Source organism: Microtus pennsylvanicus, chromosome 13 (genome assembly GCF_037038515.1).
Source record: "Microtus pennsylvanicus isolate mMicPen1 chromosome 13, mMicPen1.hap1, whole genome shotgun sequence".
NCBI lineage: Eukaryota > Metazoa > Chordata > Mammalia > Rodentia > Cricetidae > Microtus > Microtus pennsylvanicus.
In genome coordinates, this window is record NC_134591.1 from 70355142 (window position 1) to 70376426 (window position 21285).

A 21285-nucleotide genomic window follows, 5' to 3' on the forward strand; every position below is an offset into this window, starting at 1 on the left:
TGGCAGAGGAGCGCAGCGCCCCGCTCCGCCTTCCCGGCCGCGCCGGCTCGCCTGGCTGCCTCCCACCCGAGCTCCCTACCTGGGCGCTCGCGGGTGATCCGCTGCCGGCGACTGCGGCAAGAGCCGCCGGGCTGGAGACTACAGGCGGCGGCTGGTGGCGCGGCGGGCAAGGGGCTCCCGAGCCGGGGAGACGCGCGCAGGAGCCCCGCGACGCTTCAGCCACTAGCGGTCCCCGAGCCTCCGAGCGTGCGCCCCGCCCCGCGGTGGGCGGGCAGAGCCGAGCCCCTCTGGCAGACGAGCCAGGTCGCAGTACTTCAGGCCTGGAGAAGATGCTCAGAGCTCTCTTGGGTGCCTGCAGCCCCCACACCTCCGCCTGCGGCTCCCCTGCCCACACGTGGTGATGGCGCAGGCAGAACCCAAGGAAGGGGGATGTGACCTGTCTGTACGGGGAGACTGCTCTCAGTGGGGTCCGGCCCCTCACTGTGAGAGTCAACATGCCGGGAAATACCAAGCAATTCGTTTGACATCCCTCTGGACCTCAGTTGCTGGATCTATACAATGGGTAAATAATTTCTGCCGTTCTTCATCTTCGGGTCGCCCCATCCAGGTCTCCAACAGCACTGAATGTTATTCCTGAAGATCCCTCTAGGCCTGTCGAAGCGCCAAGTCTTAGTGTGAGGGATTTGGGAATCTCCAAGCCATTGGAAGGGTAGAGTCACTGCAAGCAAAGGGGCAGGGTATAGCGCCTCCTAATGATGACAAAATTTTATTCGCACCTAGTAGGTACCAGGTAATGCTCGGGTCAGGCTGGACACTACATCAGATGATACTTCCCATCTGGGAACTTCCGTTCCGGCATGGGTTAAAAAAAAAAAAACAAGCAAGGAACGGGCAAAGGAAACCTAAAGTGGGCATTTCTATTGGAAAAAGAAAGACAATGTACAGCAGTCTGAAGAGAACCTGGTGGGTGTCTTTTCCAAAATAGAAATACCTCCCAGTTAGAAGTCACGGGTGCAGTTTGTCCTGGAATATCTACCCCGACTATAATGCCAAAGAGAAGGTGTTAGTTAAGATGAGGCTCAGAGAGGTCAAGAGCCTCTGCAGAGGTCACCAGCACCAACCAATCTAATGGTTGCTCAGATCTGCCAGGTGCCCCAAGCAGAAGGCGGCCAGCGTAGTTGGGCAAGATGCCCCTGCCCGAATTCTCAGAGCAGCAGTACCCACTCGCCCCTTGAGTGTCTTGGGAGCAATGGAGCTCAGCGCCCACACTGGATGGAGCCAGCTGCAGCAGAGGACTGCCGGCCCTCCCCCACACCATACTACTTGACCCGAGGAAGAGAACGTCCCCGCTGGATAGAGAGTCAGAGACCACCGTGAGATCCCGTGAGAGTACTTCTGCTCATTCGGGGCCAGTGGCACCAGATCCTTCACCCTCACCCCCACCCCCGCCTTTCTCTTCAGCCACAGTTAGCAGAATTTGGTGTCTGACTCGCGGGGCGCCCGGGAAGATTAGACGACGCTATGTGACCTGACGGCTTGACTGTGTCACGTCAATACTGTTGGCTTCTGCGTCCCCCGTTGGGGTTCCACCCTAAGGTGCCTCTAATAGCATACGAACGCCTAGCATGGGCAGCAGGAGATTCATTTGGGGTTCAGCAACCTGGGCTCGTCGTCATGATCTGTTGCTTGATCTATAAGGCTGGCAAGGGCCGTTTGTTTCCCTGCCTATGAGTGTTGGGCTGCGTATATGTTTAGTGCCTGTGGAGGCCAGGAGAAGGCATCAAATCCCCTGGAATGGGAGTTACAAATGGTTGTGAGCTGTCATGTGGGTGCTGGGAATCAAACACGGGGTTTCTGGAAGAGCAGCCAGTATTCTTAAACAATGAGCCATCTCTCCAGGCCCCTAACAAAAGTTTGTTCTTTTTTTATTTTTTATGTTTTCTTTATTATTTATTATGTGTACAGTGTTCTGCCTGCATGTACACCCGCAGGCCAGAAGAGGGCATCAGTTCTCATTACAGATGGTTGTGAGCCACCATGTGGTTGCTGTGGATTGAACTTAGGACCTTTGGAAGAGCAGTTAGTGCTCTTAACCTCTGAACCATCTCTCCAGCCCCTGTTCTGTTTTTTTTATTATGTTTATTGTGTCTGTGTGTGTGTGTGTGTTGTGAGATATTTATACACTATGTGAAAATGTATTGCTGTGGTTGGTGTAATAAAAAGCTGAATGGCCAATAGCTAGGCAGGAGGTGTAGGTGGGACTTCTGGGAAGAGAAAGGAAGAGGAGGAGGCATCAAGGTGCACAGGAGATGCCCGGAGACACAGAGAGGAAACAGGGGGTAGGAGATGGAAGAGAGGTAATGGCATGTAATAGATTAATAGGAGTGGATTAATGTAAATTAAAAGAGCTAGTTAGCTATAAACCCAAGCTATAGGCTGAGCTTTCATAATAAACAAGAAGTCTCCATGTCATTATTTGAGAGTTGGCTAGCAGGACAGAAAAAGGCTCATTACGTGTGTGTGTGTGTGTGTGTGTGAGAGAGAGAGAGAGAGAGAGAGAGAGAGAGAGAGAGAGAGAGAGAACAGAGGACAGCTTCTAGGAATTCTCTCTTACCATGTGGGCCCCAAGAATGAAGCACAAACACAAGTCATCCAGTCTGAACAGCAGCTGCCTTCTCACTCAGGAATCTTCTCTTCCTGGCTCTTGTTTGTATGAATGTGGTTTTGTTTGTTTGTTTGAGACAGGGTCTGTCTTAGTTAGGGCGTCTATTGCTATGAAGAGACACCATGACTACGGCAACTCTTATAAAGGAAAACATTTAGTTGGCGCTGGCTTACAGCTTCAGAGGTTGATTCCATCATTGTCGTAGCAGGAAGCAAGGCGGTGTGCAAGCAGACAGGGTGCTGGAGAGGTCGTGGGGAGTTCCACATGTGGATCCGCAGGAAGAGACAGCTACACACTGGCCAGGCTTAAGCATCAGAGACCTCAAAGCCCACCCCACAGTGACACACTTCCTCCAACAAAGCCACACCTACTCTAGCAAAGCCACACCTCCTAATAGCGCCAGCCTAATAGTGACTCCGTTAAGTTACTTCTTTTTTTTTTTTTATTAGTGCCTGCTTTTTAAAAGTTTATTTTACATTTTAAATACATTACTTTTTCATTAAAAAAATCCTAACTCTGTGGTTTCTCTATATACATAAGAGCTGTGGGGCAGCCTAATGAATATTCTGGATGTAACAGCATAGACATTCGACTACTTCAAATCAAAATTCAAAAACACAGATTAAGCACTGGTTAGGAGAAAACAATCCAGTTTCTTAACAACTTCTATTCCAACCAACACGGCTTCATTATATAGGCCAGGCTAGCCTCAAATTTTCCATCTGCCTGCTCTGTTTTTTGAGAACTGGGTTGCAGACATCACTATGATGCCTGGCTGCAGAATGCTCTTCTATTCTCCGTGCTTTGATATCAGGGTAGTGGAGATGGGGGTGGGGATGCACATTAGAGCCTCTTGGCACAGCAGCCTGCTAAATTTTAGCTACATAAACAGAGGGAATATATCCCTTGCTTTAGTTTTTTTTCTATGATAGGTAATGTCCTTCACATTTTACAAATAAAACATGATCATTTTATTTATTTAGTTAGTTTTATTTGTATGGGTATTTTTGTCTGCTGGTACACATGTGCATCACATAATACAGTACCTGGTAAGGCCAGAAGAGGGCATCGGATCTCCTGGAACTAGAGTTACAACCATGTGGTTGCTGGGAATTGAACCTGGGACCTCTGGAAGAGCAACCAGTGCTCTTAAACATTGAGCATCTCTCCAGCCCCCAAAACCTAATCATTTTATCATTCCAGGTGGCATGCAATTTCCGTGAGTATTTATTATTATCCACAATATGCTATAATAAAAAGTTTATTTTTAACTGGGTGGTGGTGACGCACTCCTTTAATCTCAGCACTTGGGAGGCAGAGGCAGGAAGATCTCTGAGTTCAAGGTCAGCCTGGTCTACAGAGTGAGTTCCAAGACAGCCAAAGAGTGTACACAGAGAAACACAGTCTTGGGGAGGGAAACATCAAAAACGGTTTATATTTAAGACTTGCCTGGAAGTGGCGCCACCTTGTGGTCATACTGTTAATACCTCCAACTAAAAGAAGTTCGTCATTTGTCCTTTGTGTCCTGGACTGAATGGTAGGTAGGGTCCAAGCCTTCCTCAACATCACAGGTGCAGAGGGGCTTTGAGAATTTTCAACCCTTTCTTGGTTGCTCCCGGCCATGGTGAGCTTCCTCTATGAAGGAGGCTGGTAATGCCATGCGGAATAACAGGACAACAATCTTAGGAAGTCATACCCCTGCTCCAGCCCCCATGCCTAGAGACACAGAGGACAAAGACAGCTCCCCGCTACACAGCGGGAGGAGTCAAGGTCTGCGGAGGTCATGAGTCCCGCTGGAAGCTGCCTTTGCAGAAGATGCAGTGGGGGTCACCTCCACAAAGACAGGCAGGTTTAACCATGGACACTGTCTAGGTTCTTTGGAGACAGGGTTTCTCTGTAAAATAGTCCTGCTGTCTTAGAACACACTATGTAGACCAGGCCAGCCTCAAACTCATAGAGATGTGCCTGCTTCTGCCTCCCAAGTGCAGGGATTAAAGGCGTGAGCCACCATTGTCCGGCCCATCTAGGTTCTTAATAAATATCTGTCCAATAAGTGAATGAACGCACGGACAAACTATCTGTCCAGCTACCTGCAGTGTGGGCCAGTCATTCGTTCCCCATGGTCACAGCAAATGACACTTCCTGCGGTGTGGCCTAAGGCAGGCACTGTGCCCAACTCGCCATGTGCACTGACTTCCTTCGGGCACCCTCACCCTCTCCCTGGGAGTAGACTTGGCCGTGGACAATAGTTTCCACTCTACACGTGGGAACACCAAACCTCAGAGACCTTGTGATCTCTCAAGATCACAGTTAGAAAGTAGCCTAGCCGGGATTTGAACCCAGGCAGTGCAGACCTTCCCAGAAGCCTGGAGCAGGGGAAGGAAAGCAGTTGGTAGCTGATCCCATGCAAGGTTGGGAAACCAACTCGGGCAAACCAGCCATCTTGCCTAAATTGCTCATCTGTACAGATGCTAAAGGCCCTCGCTGCTTGTGCGACGGGGTAAAGGGCTGCAATTTTATGCTTGGGTTCTTTTAGTGGTTCGGTTTGAGCTTGGTGGAAGCAAAACTCTGAATCAGTACCCCATATAAACATACATACATACATACATACATACATACACAAATATACACATGCATTTACACACACACTTGAAGTAGACATAGCTCATGAGAATTCTCAAATTCTGCGTTCTGCTGAGTGTGATGGCACACACCTGTGATCCCAGCACTCTTGGACCTGAGGCAGGAGGACCATGAGTTCAAGTCCACTCTAGGCTACAGAACAATATTCTCCAAAGACGAAGAGTGGGTTGTAGCTCAGTTGCTAGAGTGCTTGCCTAGCATGCATGGAGCCCTGGATTCAACCCCCAACACTATGTAGGTCAGGCATGGAGGCACACTTGTCATAATCCCAGCACTCAGGAGGTGGAGGTGAGAGGATAAGTTCAAGGTTATAATCTGCCTAGGCTAAGACCTGGTCACAAAACAATGTTTTATCCTATGCAAAGATGAGGATCTGAGATGGATTCCCAGAACCTACGTTTTCAAAGAAAAATCTTGAGGTGGTAGTGGTGGTACACTCCTGTAATCCCAGCACTCAGGAGGCAGTGGCAGGCGAATCTCTGTGAGTTCGAGGCCAGCCTGGTCTACAGAGTGAGTTTCAGGACAGCCAGGGATACACAGAGAAACCCTGTCTCAGGTGGGGAGGGGGCTCATGTGAAGAAGGGAGGCAGGGTAAGGGTGCTTTCCACCAGGCCTGAGTATCTGAGTGCGACATCTTGTACTCACACAATGGGGAAAACCAACTCCTAAGAGACGTTCTCTGACCTCTATGTGAACACCATAGCATACACCTGCCCCCCCCACACACACCACACCTGGTAAGCTGGCATGTGTTTATAGTCTCAGTGCTGGGGATCTGGAGACAGATGGGTTCCTGGAGTTCAGTGACCAGTCAGCCTGGTGAGTTCTATCTAAGTCAATAAAACACTTTGTTTGTTTCGGGTGGTGGTGGTGCACGCCTTTAATCCCAGCACTCAGGAGGCAGAGGCAGGTGGATCTCTGTGAGTTTGAGGGCAGCCTGGTCTACAAGAGCTAGTTCCAGGACAGGCACCAAAGTTACAAAGAAACCCTGTCTCGAAAAAAAAAATTAAAAGACTTTGTCTCAAAAACAAGGCGAATAGCACCTGAAGAAAGATACTCAAGGTTGTCTTCTGGCCTCCACATGTGCCTGTGGACCCCCATGCACAAATACACACACACATATACATGCATTCCCACACACACACATGCACACATGTACACACACATGCATGTGCACACACACACAATTCTTTCTCATTCCTGAGATCTGGCCGCTCTCCCTGACAAGGCTAACACATCCGACCAGAGGCTGCTCTTCCTTGGGCCCTCCCGGCCCCTCTCAGATGGCTTCTCCAACCTCACTGGCCCTGAACAACTCTGGCCCCTGAACCCACCCACCAGCTGGCCTGCTGCCTTCAGGCCTTTGTCTCCAGCCTTTTGAGTCTTTCTGACAAGCATCTCTCTCTCTCTCTAGCTGCCATTCAGGACCTGCCAGCAGCCCGGCCACCACCTTCTCACCTCCTCACTGAATTAAGTCTCTACACTCTAAGAAGCAGCCCAGAGAAAAGACACCTGCAGTAAGACAGCGCTCAGACTTGAGGCACAGGACTCAGAGGTACAGTCCCAGGGACCTCTAGAAGCACAGTTATTGCTAGTTTTCTGACTGCCGTGTAAAAGTGACATCAGGAGATCTGTGAACTTCTACCAAGTCGGGATGTACCCACAAGTCGGGTGTGTACCCACAAGTTGGGATGCACCCACAAGTCAGGTGTGTACCCACAAGTCGGGTATGCACCCACAAGTCGGGATGCACCCATGAATCAGGATGCACCCATGAGTCGGGGATGCACCCACGAGTCGGGGATACACCCACGAGTCGGGATGCACCCACGATTTGGGATGTACCCACAGACTTGGTGCCCGACTCAGAAGAGCAAATGAGAGAGTTCCCCCACAGGTTTACAAGTGCTTGGGCCACCAAACTTGGCATGGATTCTGACCCAGACTGCCTGGGTTTGATTCTTGGTGGCATTTAACAAGATGTACCTGTACCTAAGACGCCTCGTGCACAAAAAAATAAGGACAAGATCAAAATGAGACCGAGGGCTAGGCAAGCTGACTATGCAAATGACCTAGCCCAGGGACCACCCGTATATTCACTTGTAACCTTTGATTTTAGGGTTCATCTGTTTCCTCTTCTTCTGGGGCTTGGATCAGGCTGGTGACATGTACCAGGGCCCTGAGAGTAAATGTGACCCAGACATGTACTGGGTGACTGAGAGTAAAGAGATGGCCAGAGGGACCCCAAGGGATCAAGTGTCCAAATCTAATTGTCCAGGCCCAGTCCCATGTGAGCAAGGCAGAAATGCACACAGGAGCCCAAGAGAGGAGGTGAGCCAGACACGGGGCCAAGGCAGGGAAGCGAGCGAGCCAGATACAGGGAGGAGCTACAGCAATAATTAAGGTCAGCCACACACTGTCTAGACCAAACCCAGTTCCGGTTCCTGCGTCCACCACCGCCCGGATCAACAATCAGCCCACAGGAAAGAGAGTGGAGGCATTGAAGGTATTTATTCATGAAAATACTTGGGTTCGGGGGGAAACGGGCTACTGGTTACAAGCTTGAAGGCTCTTGTCAAACAGCCATGGGCTGGGGCACCCCCAAGTAAGGGGTGAGCTAGCAGCCCCCCCTGGACACAAACAATGGTGCCAACACATCAGAGACAGAGTGCTCTTCCTCACTACCTGCCCTGCCCTAGGGTTAAAGTGCAGACGGGAGGAGAGGGAAGAATGGGGAGCTAGAGAAAGTCAAGGTCAGCAGGGGCCCTACGTGAGGGGGCCTCCTGTCCACTATGGTCCCAGGTGATGGAAATCAACGAAGCATCACCTCGTTCAGAAAGACCCGCCCCAACAGGTGGGACTGGCTGCTTCTGCATCCCAGAGGGTCCAGAACATGGCAGGCACAGTGCTAAGATCTTGGGAGGGAGAGAGACAGGAAGGATGGCCTTTCTTCTTCAGTGATGCTCTGGCACCTGAGTCAGCGGGGTCCTGCCCCAGCCTGACCCCTAAACCACCCCGAAGAAGGGGATGCTTTCCTGGAGGTGGGAGGTAAAGGAGGCCTTAGGGAAATCTACAGGGGCTAGAGCTTCCTGCTTCTGCCGACAGTCTTCCCAGCTCAGACCCTCCCGCAAAGAGGATGCTGTCATGGTACCCACCCTCTGCCCATTCCTGGGGATCCTGCCCCATCAGGAGTTGTATGGACCCTGGCCTGGGCCTGCCTGTTTGCGGGTCTTGCTCTTCCTCAGCAGCTCAGCCCACTTCCTCTCCATCCTAAGGACCCATCTCTAGAAAGCGAAGCTCCACGCTTCACCTTCCAAAAAAAGAGCCCTGAGAATGTCTGCTTCCTCCCCCCATCTTGCATATATTAAATTGTGCAGCTTAGCTACAGCCCCTCCCTTCGGATCTCTATGACAACCGGGCAGCATTCCAAGTCCATCCAGTGCCAAAGGGGGTGGGGGGGATTTCCGCCTCTCCCCTCCCTCTTCCCTGGAGGGTGGGACCCGACATTCCACAGGGGACAAGAGGAGAGGAAGAGTTGGAGGCCCTCAGTCCTCAGCCCCCTCTTCCTCAACCTGAGGGGCTCCAGGAGGTTCTTCGGGCTCGGGGGTCTGGCCACCGGGGTGGGGGTGGGGGTGCGGTCCAGGCTGGGAGCCCAGTCCATCTTCACCCTGCACGTAGACGCTCAGGCCCTCGTGACTGGGCTCCTTGCCGCAGGCCTGGCAGCTGCAATGCACAATCTTCTCCACCAGTTTGTCCACCCTGGGCACCTCCTCGTGGCCGGGACACTCCAAGGTCACCTGGGTGGGGCAGAAGGAAGGGAAGCGATATTTGTTCCCGAGGCTTGGGCAGGTGTTAGAGACTCCAATAATAACACAGCCCTGGAGACCAAGAATCCCAGAGTCCACCTGCGCCAGCCCAGTGTGTCCTGTGGACCCACGGGGTGGGGGTGAGGGGGGTGGAGGGGTGAGCTCCTGCAGGAACTCCAAACTCATCTTCTTACAGGCATTCCCGCCCCTCCTACCCATTCCCCCAGGCATGGGGGTGGGGGTCTAAGCCTGTAACAGTGAGTGGGGACTGAAGGACTGCACTGTTTGTAACATGGGTGGAGCCTCAGGAATATCTGCGAGCCTCTACAAATCCCCCCACCCCGTGTCCCCGTGTGTATTCCCAGCAGGAACCCTGCAGCTCACACAGCAATGAAGCCTCGGGTCCTGCCTGCTGCAGGCCAGGGACCGAGAACCCTACTCACAATCTCCCACATGGACTGGGCCGGCATGCAGGAGTCACAGTGCACCAGGGACTCTGTGGACTGCGGAAAGGTGTTGGGGACGCTGTAGCTGAAGCACTGTCCCAGGCACGCCCTGCGGGAAGAAATGGCCCTGAGCCCAGATCTCCAGAGGGGAGGCAGGAGTGAACCCTCCTGGTTTTCCTTTCCCGTCCCTCGGTCCCGGGCTTCGCCCTCTCCCTCCCCGAGAGCCCCACCTGTTCTGGATGGACTTGGCCTCACAACCGCTGTGGCCCACAATCTGTGTGATGTTCTTGGCCTCGCACCAGGCACTCTTGTCCGGAAACAGGGCCAGCTTGTTGATGGGTGGTGGGGCAGCCAGCAGCATGACAGGGAGGACAGCCCTCACCAGGACCCAAAGCATGGTGCCCGTGACGTCCAGAGCCCTGGAACTGAGCACAGGTGGCAAAGTGAGGTGCAGGATGGCCCAGGTTAGGTGCTGGGGAACAGGGTGTATTCCAAGTGCAGGTTCTGGACCTCAGGTTCAAGACCAGCTCTCCACAAACAAACCAAAAAAAAAAAAAATTTTTTTTTGAGACATAGCTTCATGTAGCTCAGGCTGGCCTCAGGTCTGTATCCAAGGATGACTTTGAACTCCTGGTCCTCCCAATCCCACTGCTGGGTGACAGGCAGGTAGCACCATGCCCAGCGCCAGGTACACTAACAGTCAAAAGCAGCTAGCTGTATGTAACACCGCACCTGATGGCACGGAGCGACTGAACAGTCCTCAGTGGGATAGCAACTAGTGTCAGGTTAGGCGTGTGCCTCAGTGGTACAGTGTGTGCCTGACTTGTGCAAGCAGGGGCTCTGGGTTTGGATCCCTCATATCATAAATCCAAAGTGATCCTGATTTACAGCCTCAGAGGAGGCCATAGCACATGCCTCCTAAAAAGACACTGCCTCGCAACCTTACGCCACCGAGGCAGATATATTTCTTCTTAGGGTTCCCCACCACAGTGTCCAGCCACCAGAGATCCCCACACGTCTTTACCCCCAGCAGGATCCTAATCCCAGAGTCAAACACAAAGGTCTCTGGTTCAGGAGTAAGGCACTAATTCCAGAGCTGGCCACAAGATGGCGCTGCAGGACAGAGTCTGTGTGTATAGGAGCCAATCAGAGGGGGACTTCCGCCACCTTCCCTAACTTTAGCTTCTGTAGGCTTCACCCCCTCTCCCAATCCCTCACACACACATCTCAAAAGTAGTGAAGGGGGTTTCAGAGAGACCTGAACAAAGGGAAGTGCTTATAAAGGCAGGGTGTCCCCAAACCCCATCTGAAACAGGACACTAGAGAAAGGTATGTATGTATGTATGTCTCTGTCTGTCTGTCTATCTATCTATATCTACTTACCATATATCTATCTATCTATCTATCATTATCTACCTATCCTTATCTATCCATCTATCATTATCTATCTATCCTTATCTATCCATCTATCATTATCTATCTATCATCTATCTAATGCTTGGTGACCCTGGCACCTTCAAGCCTCAGTTTCTCCACCTGTAAAATAAGTGGCGCCTTCAAACCTAGTAGTAGTGCATCAGAATTCCCTGGGAACTTAAGAGTGAAAGCTCTCAGCTGGGGTGAGAGTCACACTTCTACAGCCTTAGAGGAGGTCACTGTCCATGCCTCCTAAAAAGACCTAATAGGCAACCAAACAGGGTAATATCCCAGCTTGGACAGTTGGGAACTGTGTCTTAGTATTGTCCCCAGAGGGGCCTGGGTGAGCTTGAATGGGGAAGAGAAGAGCAGGGTGTTTCCACCAGCTCTCTGGAAGTCAGGAACCAGGAGTGGGGAAGGCTGGCTCCTCTGGATGAAGGCCCTGCCCTGGACCTTCCATCCCCAGAAAGTGATGGGGGTGGCCATGACAGGTGTTGTGAAAACTGTCTAGGGAGGTGGCAGTGAAAGGGACAGTTTCTGCAGTGAGAATCCAGTGGGCTGAGAGAGAAGACTGTCAGGGAGGATAGAGCAGCCTTCAGGCTCCTCGGGCAGGGCCCCCAGCTACTGCTCCTCTCTCTGCAGAAGTCTTGATCCCTGGAGATGACCTCTGCCCCTGGCTTGACGGAGAAAGGGACAGTTAGGGGTGGGACTGGACAGTGTGCCCGGATCCCAATACTTTCTGCTGTGATCCACACTCAGCACATACTCCAGACTCACCCATGAGATCAACGACAAAACCCACATTTTTAGAATAAGCACGTCCCACGAGGACCGACTGGACTCGTTCCTGAGCATAGGCAACAGCCCCAGCATCCAGCAGGCCTCCTGCTCCTGATAGGCCCTCTGTCTACCCTCAAGAACTAACCTGAGCAAAGGTGTGCCCACAGCCTTCTAAAGATCTCCAAGGTCCATCGAAGACCAGAGCTCTGGACCCTCCCTGCGTTGGACTGGCCCCTCCCGGCACCAGAGAGATCCCTGAGTCTGGGACACTTTCTTGGCAATGACCCAGGCAGGATGTGAAGCTAAGGTATCGGTAGGCACTGGAATTGAGATCTGAGCTGTAGCGACAGTAGTCAGGAGATGGGCATGTGAGTCCGTCTTAAACCAGCAACCAGGAGAGATGGGGGTGGAGGCTGCCGAAGTCAGGACTGGCTCAGGCGGAGCCCAGCCTGGAGCTTAGCTATGAGGCTACCTGGAGACAGGACAAGGGGACATTTCTAGAGTGTCACTGGCCCAGAGGTTAGGCCCTGTTATTAGACAGATCTGGTAGAAGCTGAGAAGTAAGATAGATTGCCTCAGAAGGTCACCTCCTTTATCTTGCTTTTCAGAGGCCCCAGCAGGGACAAGCACAAGGGCCAGCCACGCCCCTCAGAAGAGTGGTGTACCCCAACCCACCACAACCGGGCCAGGATCCGGGGCAGAATGCTGCCATCACCCTAGACCTCCCCAGACCAGCAGCTGAAGTCCCAGTAGACTGGACCTCCCACTGCCCCTGGAGTCTGGGGTCAGAAGTCTGCAGCCTAGGAGCTGCATGCCTGTGAGGAAGAATTCATCTCTCATGGCCTCCCTTGGCTGGAAAGAAGGAACATGGATCCTTTCTAGAACTAAAAAGCTCCTATAACAGCACCCAGCATCCAACACCCAGTATCCAGCACCCAGCAATTAGCACCCACCCAGTATCCAGCATTCACCTACTAACACCAGTTCCTATCTCTGGAAGATGAATAAGGCTGGGCAGTATCAGAAGGGAGGTCAAAGAGGTACCATCAGGAACCCCTCTCCTCAAGCCCTCACACCCTGCCCAGAGGCCATGATGCCCCCCCACTCTTGGGTGGGCTCCTTGCAGGCTTAATCTTCTATTGATTTACCCTTTTTGCGTGTGTCCTCAACCCGCAACTCAGCTCCTTTCTGCTTAAGCAACAGTTGGACTTTCCTTCCTGGGCCTTGGGAGCCTCACCCAGCTCCTCAGAGCTTCCACCCTGAAGGTCACACAGAGTGCCAGAATGCCAGGGCAGGACAGAAGTGAGCCATCAGTCAGACCAACACCCAGGCTCTGCAGGCAGGGCTTGTCAGTCCCAAAGCACTTCCAGCAAGAGAGGTGCCATGCCCTCCTGGGCCACTCATTCCCCATAGCTGGTACTCCCTGTCTGGGGGTCTTCAAGGACAAGGAAGCAGGAAGGCCACGCTCACTCCCTCCAAAGCTCAGATCCCACGAGGAAATGCAGAGATGCCTGAGTGAGCGGGGAGGAAATTCATCGTTCTGGGTTGAGCAGAGGATTGCGTTTGGGTAATGGTGAAGGTCGAGGGAGGGCCCTCCTGGCCGAGGTTACTGCAGGAGCAAAAGCCGGCAGAGGGGATCACAGGCGGCAGCCCCATGGCCTCTCCTGCCTGGCAGGGAAATGCTGGTCCTAGCTGCCGCATCAGCTCACAATAACTCCATTGGATAGGCCCTGTCTCCCCCACTTTCTACTTGAAGAATGGAAGCAGGCCGCAGCTGGGATTTAGACGAGTTTACACGTCCCGACAATAGGAAAGCAAGGCCTGGTCATGAACCAATCAGGTGAGCAGCAGTTAGCCTCACAGATTGAAGGTGCCAAAGAGAGAAAAAGAGAAGGCAAGAGATGGGGAGAGGTGTCCAGGAATGGTGGTATGGAATGAGGAGCTAGAACAAGATTTGGGGTACCGTAGGGGCAGCCTTCCGGTCCCCATCAGAACTCTGGTGCTTAACCATTGCCTCATCTGGAACCTTGCTCCACAGACCAGAATTTGAGCTCCATTCCTGGCTCCCCAAAGGCTAGCATGTGGTCACGGCATGTGGTCATGGCGGTACCTGGTTCCTGGATCTGGGTACGGGAGGGAAGTGTCCGCTGAGCTCAGTAGCACAGTGGAGCATATACAGATGCCCACCCTGGCCCACCTCAGACCTGGAGGTAGGGCAGGATATTTCTGGTGGCCCTATCAGGGCACCTGCTGGATTGTGAGAGGCACAGCCCTTCTCTCCAGCTCCCCATAGGCCTCCTTGTGCCTTGCCTTTTCCAAATTGCTGCCATTCATACAGAAAGGAAGCCCCCACAGGGCGACACCCATGGGCTGACCCCTGTCTTCACACACAGGTCAAGAAGAGGCCCGACCTATCTCTCCCAGGCAGGAAGTGCTGTGGTAGCTCCCCAGGCCCTTGACTCACAAGGCCCTTCAGGAATGCCAGGAGGTGGGGCTGGGAGCACACAAGGCTTGGCCCACAGCACACCTGCCCAGGCTCCAGCAGCCTCCCTGAGGCGCTCACCAGAAACGTAGAAGTGCCTGGGCCTAGCCTGCAAAATCAAACCACCAGAGCCCGGGGTGTGGCCTGAAGGGGCATCTGTCTGTGTTCCCTGCATGACTCTGAGACCCAGCCATGTTAGGAGCCGTGTGTGGCCCCCAGATCCCCAGAAAAATGGCCTCCTTAATGTCATGGCTAACAGGAGCTCTCAGTTCCACCACTGGGGTCTACCGCCTGGAACAGGTGTTCTAAATGCTCTGCGGACCTAACTCTCAAGGACAGTTGCCACCAGCACCCACCAAGAGGTGACCTGTGTTGAAGGAACAATTGCTGCCTATTTCCTCTTCTTTTTTTTTTTTTTTCAACTTTCCAGAAAGGGTTTCTCTGTGTAGCCCTGACTGTCCTAGAACTCACTCGGTAGACCAAGCTGGCCTCGAACTCAATCTGCCTGCTTCTGTCTCCCAAGTGTTGGAATTAAAGGTGTGCACCAAGATGCCCCCCACCGCGCCCCATTTCCTTTTTTGGTAACTCTGAAAAGTCGGTCATCAGTCCCCACTGGGACTTTCAAGGTAGGCTGTACCACACTACACCCCCAGTCTTACACACACACACACACACACACACACACACACACACACACACACATCTCCCTCACACGCATATACATACAATCTCACACACATACAGGGAGGCAGAAATCTCTCCTCTGCTCACCACCACCACTGCAGGCTCAGGTTCAAATTTCAGCTCAGCCACCTGAAGATGTCTGTGCGTCTGTTTGGTCGTCTGCAATGTGGAAACAGTAAAGCAAGCCCTCTCGCCTAGGCAGCTGTGACTTGACCTGAGGAGTCGGTAAGGAAGGCTCTGGAGAGGTTGTCACTGTGGGGTTACAGCTCCAGGAAGTCACCGTGAGCGCGGCTTGGAGTCACTTAGCCCTCTTATGTTCCTTCCTCCAGATCTGGTTTAATCCCCAGTGTTTCTCAATCTGGGATGCATCTGCCACCGTAGGGATTTCGGGGGATACCTAAATCCTTGAGTTGAAACTTAAGCAAGAAGCAAGATGGCTGGGGACAGTTTCACAAGCTGCCAATTGTCACCCAACACGCCCGCTTGCCAGAGCAGAAGCTGGGGCAAGACCTGATCCAAACTCTACCCTTTGGAAGACAGCAGCCCTGAGAGTGCACCCCCACCCCCACCTAGCTATAGAGAGTCGGGCTATGCCTGGTGCCCACTGCGCATGCGGCTGGTGGAGAGGGTGTGGTGCTTATGGCCGCTGCCCTGGGCTTGGGGATCAGTAGGGTGGGGCAATCCTCCAGGTCTTGGAATGAGTGCAGGGACTTCCTCGAATGGTGCAACAGAAAAAGGCTGCTGGGGAGGGGGCAAAGCAGTCTCCAGCCTCCCATCAGTGGGGCCCAGCTCTGGGTTCCTGGGTGCTGAGGGACAGGGGCTGTCTCAGGATGCATGGCCTAGGGGCAGGGCTGCTCATACAGACTGTGTCAGTGACCTGTGCTTCACCTCCATAAGCCTCACACTTCCCACCTGTGAAATAGACCTCGGCTTAGCCTGGGAACATCTGGCTTAGTAGATTCCCTTGGGGAGAGTCTGGCTCCAGTGTGCCGCTTAAGGCCACAAGGATTCCATGACCCCAGGAGCACCACTGGGTGGTTTTCCTTCCTTCAGCGCCAGGGCAAAGCATGAACCAACTGTGCAGTGGGTTGATACCCAGGGTCCATCCCATGCCACCCAGGCCTACCTCCTAGTACCAGGCAGCTTCACCTTCCGGCTCTGGGTGTTTCTATGCAGGCAGTCAGGCCCCACAGACCAAAAAACAGTCTCCAAAACAAACGCACGCTAACTACCGGCTGTAGGGCAGGCTTTCACATCTGCTCAACAGAAGTTCCCCTCAGACCTCACCAACAACCCTGCCCACCCCACAGCCTCCGACCCCTGGGGTTGCCAGCAGGAGGAAGGAGCTGAAATTTCACTTTAAGGAGGCTGTACCCCGGGCTACGAGAAAAGCATCCACTCCCCTGCCTACCCCTTCAACACACAGGCCCAGGAGAGAGGTCTGGCTTTCAGAGAAGGGTGGAAAGGGGTGGGGGTCACCAAGGAAACGCCCCAGCCTTGTCTCTTCTTTGGCTCTCACTCAAGGCAAACCCGCCCAGGCAGTTCCAGCATCCGTGGGAGTCTCGGGGGGCTGGCTGCTTAGAGACAAAGAGTGGGGGGCTGCCTGTTGACAACTTACTTCCCTACTCTCAGCCTGTGCCAGGAGGCTGTTTTCCTGGGGTGTTCCGAATTGCAGGCTGGTGGCTTCCAGCTGAGCAAGGACCTCGGAAAGCCTGGAAATGTGGCCTTCTCCCTTGATGCCCGCACGCCCGCCCCCACCCCACCCCACCCCACCCCAGTCAGGCCAAGGCAAGCAGCTGCCCCCTTTAGTGACGCTTGTAAAAGATCATCGCCTGGCCCGGGAGCCAGAGCCGGCTGGAGGGCAGGTGGCCGGCAGCAGAGCCCTGCGGTGAACACTGCCTCATTGGGGTGGAATGCTTACAAGGCTCGCTATAGCCCCTGGAAAGGCTAGCTAGCTAGCTCGGGCGCTCACGCCTGCTTCCCCTCTCCCTCTCTTGCCCCTGCGGGGGGGGAGGGGAGTGACACCGGCCAGACTTTGGGGCAGTCAAGAGGAGAGTTTGGGGTCTTTCGTGGTGCCAGAGAAACTTTGCACGAGTTCTACTGGGGGACCGCGCCTCGGAAGCTGGGGCGGGATGCTTTGATTTGAAGTTAGGAGGTCAGGGAGGCGCTCAGTCACCGAGAGAAAAGACGAAGGCAGAGACATAAGCCCAGAGAAAGTGAAAATCGAGGCACGAGGGGGGACAACGGGAGAGACTGAACTCCTGAAGGAGCGTGGGGGCGGAAATGGAGTGGTGGGATGACGGAGACCTGCGGATGGGAGACAGGGACCGAGTTGGGGGACCAGGATTGAGCCAGTGGACGAGCGAGCCCAGAGCCCCAGCGCTGCCCGGCGCCCGCCGGGCGACGCTCTCCCTCCCACTCTTAGTCCAGGCGGTGAAACTCCTACAAGAAACGGAGCCTCGGGGCGCGGCTGGCGACCGGCTCGGGACGCCGCCGGTGCCCCCTGGCCACCCGGGAGCCGCGCCCACGTCCCCAGCGCGGGCGATCGGAGGCGCCGGACCGGCCGCTGAGCTGCGCGGCGCCGGGGTCGCGGTCTGGCGAGGCGCGGAGAGGAATTGCGAGGCTCTGGGGATGTTTTGGGGCGCGGTAGCAAGGGGACCCCGGCTACCCCACTCCAGCTTGCGGGCCCGGGCGAGACTTACCGCGCGCAGCGTTAGCGGGGAGCGCGGCGCGTCCTCCTGGGGGTCCTGAGAGGGGGTTGAGGGCCTCGGGGGGGTCACAGACCCGGGGTCCTCGGGATGGGGCGGCCCCGCGAGGCTCGGCTGGGCTGCTCTGCTGGCCGTCTGCGGCCCCGGGCAGGCGCGAGGCGCGGGGGAGCGGCGGGCCGAGCGCCTCCGACGTCAGGGTGTCTCAGCTCCAAATAGGGAGCGAGGGCGGGGGCAGCGGCGGCGAGGGGAGGGACGCACGGGCAGGGCGGGCGAGCAAGAGCCGCTCCCTCCGCGCTCGAGCAGGGGCGCCCAGGCCGCGGGCCCCACTCTCCCGACGGCCCGGACAGAGATGAAAGGGCACGAACCAGGTGCCCGGCCGCTTCGCAGGCTTTGATTCCCCTCTGCCAGGCTTTTCTGGGCTGTCGGGTCTTGCCAGGCCTTGGAGTGACAATAGCGGACAAAACCTTGGACACTTGCTGAGTGTAGCGCTCCAGCCTATTGGGGTTCCAGCACCAGCAGCCTATCCGAAGCTGTGCCCAATCTTCCCTCAGGAGGCTGGGTTCCCATCTGGGATGTGTTCCTTGCTCCTTGACCTTCAGTTGCCTCCAAACAACTTAGCTGGAGCATCCAGAGAAAGCCAAAAGCTACTCGCTGTCTCCTTGAAGAAGGCACAGTGCAGCTTCCCTAAGGGAGGGGCTATCTACCTAAATCCACTAAGGTGAATCGCACTGGTGTACCTGTTCCAACAGAATAAGAGGATCTATCTGAACTGCGGCTGTAGCCCAGTTAGCAGAGTGTTTGCCTAGTATGCAGGAAACCTTGGCTTCTATCCATGACTGGGTCCAGCAGTGCCCACCTAATACTCAGGGTCAACTAAACAGCCAGTTCCAAGCCACCCTAAGAAGAGGACAAAGGTAGTGTCCTTGTTCCATGGAGGTGACAGCTCAGAGCATCACCAAGCAGGACGGTGAACATTGGAGATCCATCTGCATCAGTCATCCATGCCTTGTAGTTAAGACGCTCAGATGGACTCAGCCCTGCTCAGCTGATGTTTCAAAGTTGCCAGGCATGAGAACGGGGGTGGGGGGAGTGGGGGAGTAGGGGGTGGGGGGTGATGGTGGCAAGGAGGCCTCCTAGTGGCCTAGGGGTAATGCCACGGCTGTCCCAGGCCCTCTGCTCTCCAAATCAACAGCTCTAATGCTGTTCTTAGTCTACATTCTTCCCTCCCTCCATCTTCATTCAATGCCCACTTCATCTACCAGGGTGGAAAGCCTTCCCAAAACCCGCAGGGAGCGCGCATGTCTTCCTTCTCCAGGTGCGATCTTGCAGCCTGGGATACCGCTCTCATGCTGCTCTCTCTTTAGGACGTCCTCCATCAGCCCCCCCAAGGCAGGGCTCTTCATCTCATGTCGGTGTGACCTACCATTTAATACGTGCAAAGCGCCCAGAAACAGCTTAAGTTGCACGACCAAAAAGTTACACAGTAAGAGGCTAAGGTTTGGAGGCTGTGTACTACAGACACCAGTCTTGAGCCTTGGACCACAGGAGGGCATTTACTGCCAAAGCTTGCCAGCAGTGTCAATGTGGACCTTGGGCAGGATGGGAGTGATGCCCACGGTCTGTAAGTTCTGTAAGGGCCCCCGCTCCCGCTCCCACCAGACATGGTGACGTGTGCTTGTAATCCCCACCTTGGAAAGGCAGAGACTGAAGGGTCAGGAGTTCAAGACCAGCTTTAACTTGGCTCCATGCTAACTTGGGCTGTGTGAAACGCTGTCTGAAACAAAGAAGGGCTGGTGAGATGGCTCAGTGGGCTCAGTGACACCTAACCTAACAACCTGAGTTTGATCCCCAAGATCCACCGTGAGAGGAGGAGGAAACTGACTCCTGCAAGTTGTCCTTTGACCTCCACAGCTGTGCTGTGGCACAAGTGTGCTCACAAACACACACTCACACAAAGAAAACTAAATCAATGTAATTTTTAAAAGCAGGCAAACAGGAAAAGAACCTATTCCCACACTGCAGGAAGCTAACTGCGGAGTAATTTGCTCATCAGATCATACGCAGCAGCAGTGGCGGCAGCAGCAGCAGAAGCAACGAAGAAGGCTGGAATCCCAGCCAGTGCCCTTGGCAGTGCAGCCCAGCACCCTCTCAAACACAGGGAGGTTCCAGAGCAGCTCCAAACCCCTACCCAAAGGCATGGGGTTCACAGCTGATTACCTCTGCCTGGCAAAGACCAGGGATGGACAGGAAGCTACAGTGTGGGTAGGGGACCTAGAAAAGGGATTTAAAATCTTCTTAGCAGCTACCGTTTTATACCCAGCTAAGCAGTCTGTCTGTTGGGATCTCATCTACTCTTTACCAGAATCCCTTGCTCCATTGTACTAGTGAGGAAAAAGTATTATTAGCCACCCCCTCCCTCCCAAGATCATCACATCGGTAGTGACTGACAAAGGCTCGATTTGAATGTACAGCCATGGTCCTGTGCTCTCCACACACTCTTGGCTGCCTCCGAGCCCCTCCTATTGGGATGCTGCACCCCTGGGATCCAGGAGAATGGGGCCCCAGCCGGAAAGGCAGAACCTGTCAAGTCAGAGTCTCCAAGCTCCAGGAGATACACCTGGTTGGCAGCACAGCTCCAGCTGCCCAGGCAGGCCTGGCTGGCACAGTGCACAGGCTCATGGCCAGAGCCTGCTGGCCCCGGGCCAGTCTCTTGGGGCCGAGGTAATGCGGTGCCCAGAGCTGGGGCCGAGGGCTGAATGCTCCCTCACCCCGGCTCATTAGCAAACATCTGGGCTCGGGGAAAACGACTGATCTGGAATGTGACTGGGTTGCAAAGAGCTGCCCCCTCCAGGGTCCTTGGGGAATGTAAACTCCCTCCTGCAGGGCATGGGGCTTGAGCCAGCTGTTTCCTCTAATCCTGTCAGCCTGGCCTCCTTGGGGGTCCAAACCTCTGCAGCCTCCTGGAGAAAGAAGAGTGAAAGCAGCCAAAAGCCCTCCTTCTTGCTCGGGGCCCACAGCCTGAAAACATCCACAGAACCCCGGTCATCGCTGAGCTGACGAGAAGAGCCGGTGTCTCCCTGCATGATCTGTCTCCACGCTCTTCATCATCCCCGGACTCCGGGGCTCCGTGCAAACTGTTCCATGCTTGTGCCTAGGTTTCTCAATCTGTCAAATGCAGTTAGGAAGAGCATATAGTCCAGGCATGTTGCTAGCATTCATTCACTCATTTAACGAATATTTATTGGGTCTCCTATGTGCCAGGCAGCTATGAGATATTGGGGACCCACCCCATGGACTAGGCCAATAAAGACCTGACGTTCCAGAACCCTAAGAACAGAGAGGAGGCTATCATAGAAAGCCAACAGATGGGAGGATTTCATGCTGGTCTGTGAGAACTAAGCGGGATGAGTAAGGTGGTGGGGGAGGGGAGAGTTAGTGAGCCGCTTCCAGAAAACAAGGCAGAAGTGACGGGTTGAGGTGAGATTCTGAGAAGGAGCCAGGATTGAAGGAGATAAATGGATGTGAAGTGCCGGGCACAGTTCCTGGAGAACAGCACATGCTCCATAAAATGAAAGCTATTTTAGGGAGGTTCGTATATACAGTGCAGCAGAGGCGCCGGACTTGGAGTCTCTGGATGGAGTCCAGGTGTGTTAGC

General features: G+C 54.2%; 1 protein-coding gene across 2 annotated transcripts in view; it reads right to left on the minus strand.

The window, feature by feature from the left end:
• Positions 1-7800: 7800 nt before the first annotated feature.
• Positions 7801-21285, minus strand: part of Nbl1 (NBL1, DAN family BMP antagonist) — a 47161-nt gene continuing 33676 nt past the window's right edge. Inside the window, exons 1-4 of one of the 2 annotated variants that reach the window (XM_075946866.1) lie at positions 17625-17767; positions 9791-9985; positions 9558-9669; positions 7801-9105 (exon numbers count right to left, since the gene is read on the minus strand). In XM_075946866.1, coding sequence (XP_075802981.1) covers positions 8854-9105; positions 9558-9669; positions 9791-9957 — 531 coding nt within the window. In that variant the 5' untranslated portion in view covers positions 9958-9985; positions 17625-17767 and the 3' untranslated portion in view covers positions 7801-8853. Of the gene's footprint in view, positions 9106-9557; positions 9670-9790; positions 9986-17624; positions 17768-21285 lie in introns of those variants that run through there. The other variant, XM_075946867.1, reaches the window with a different exon arrangement.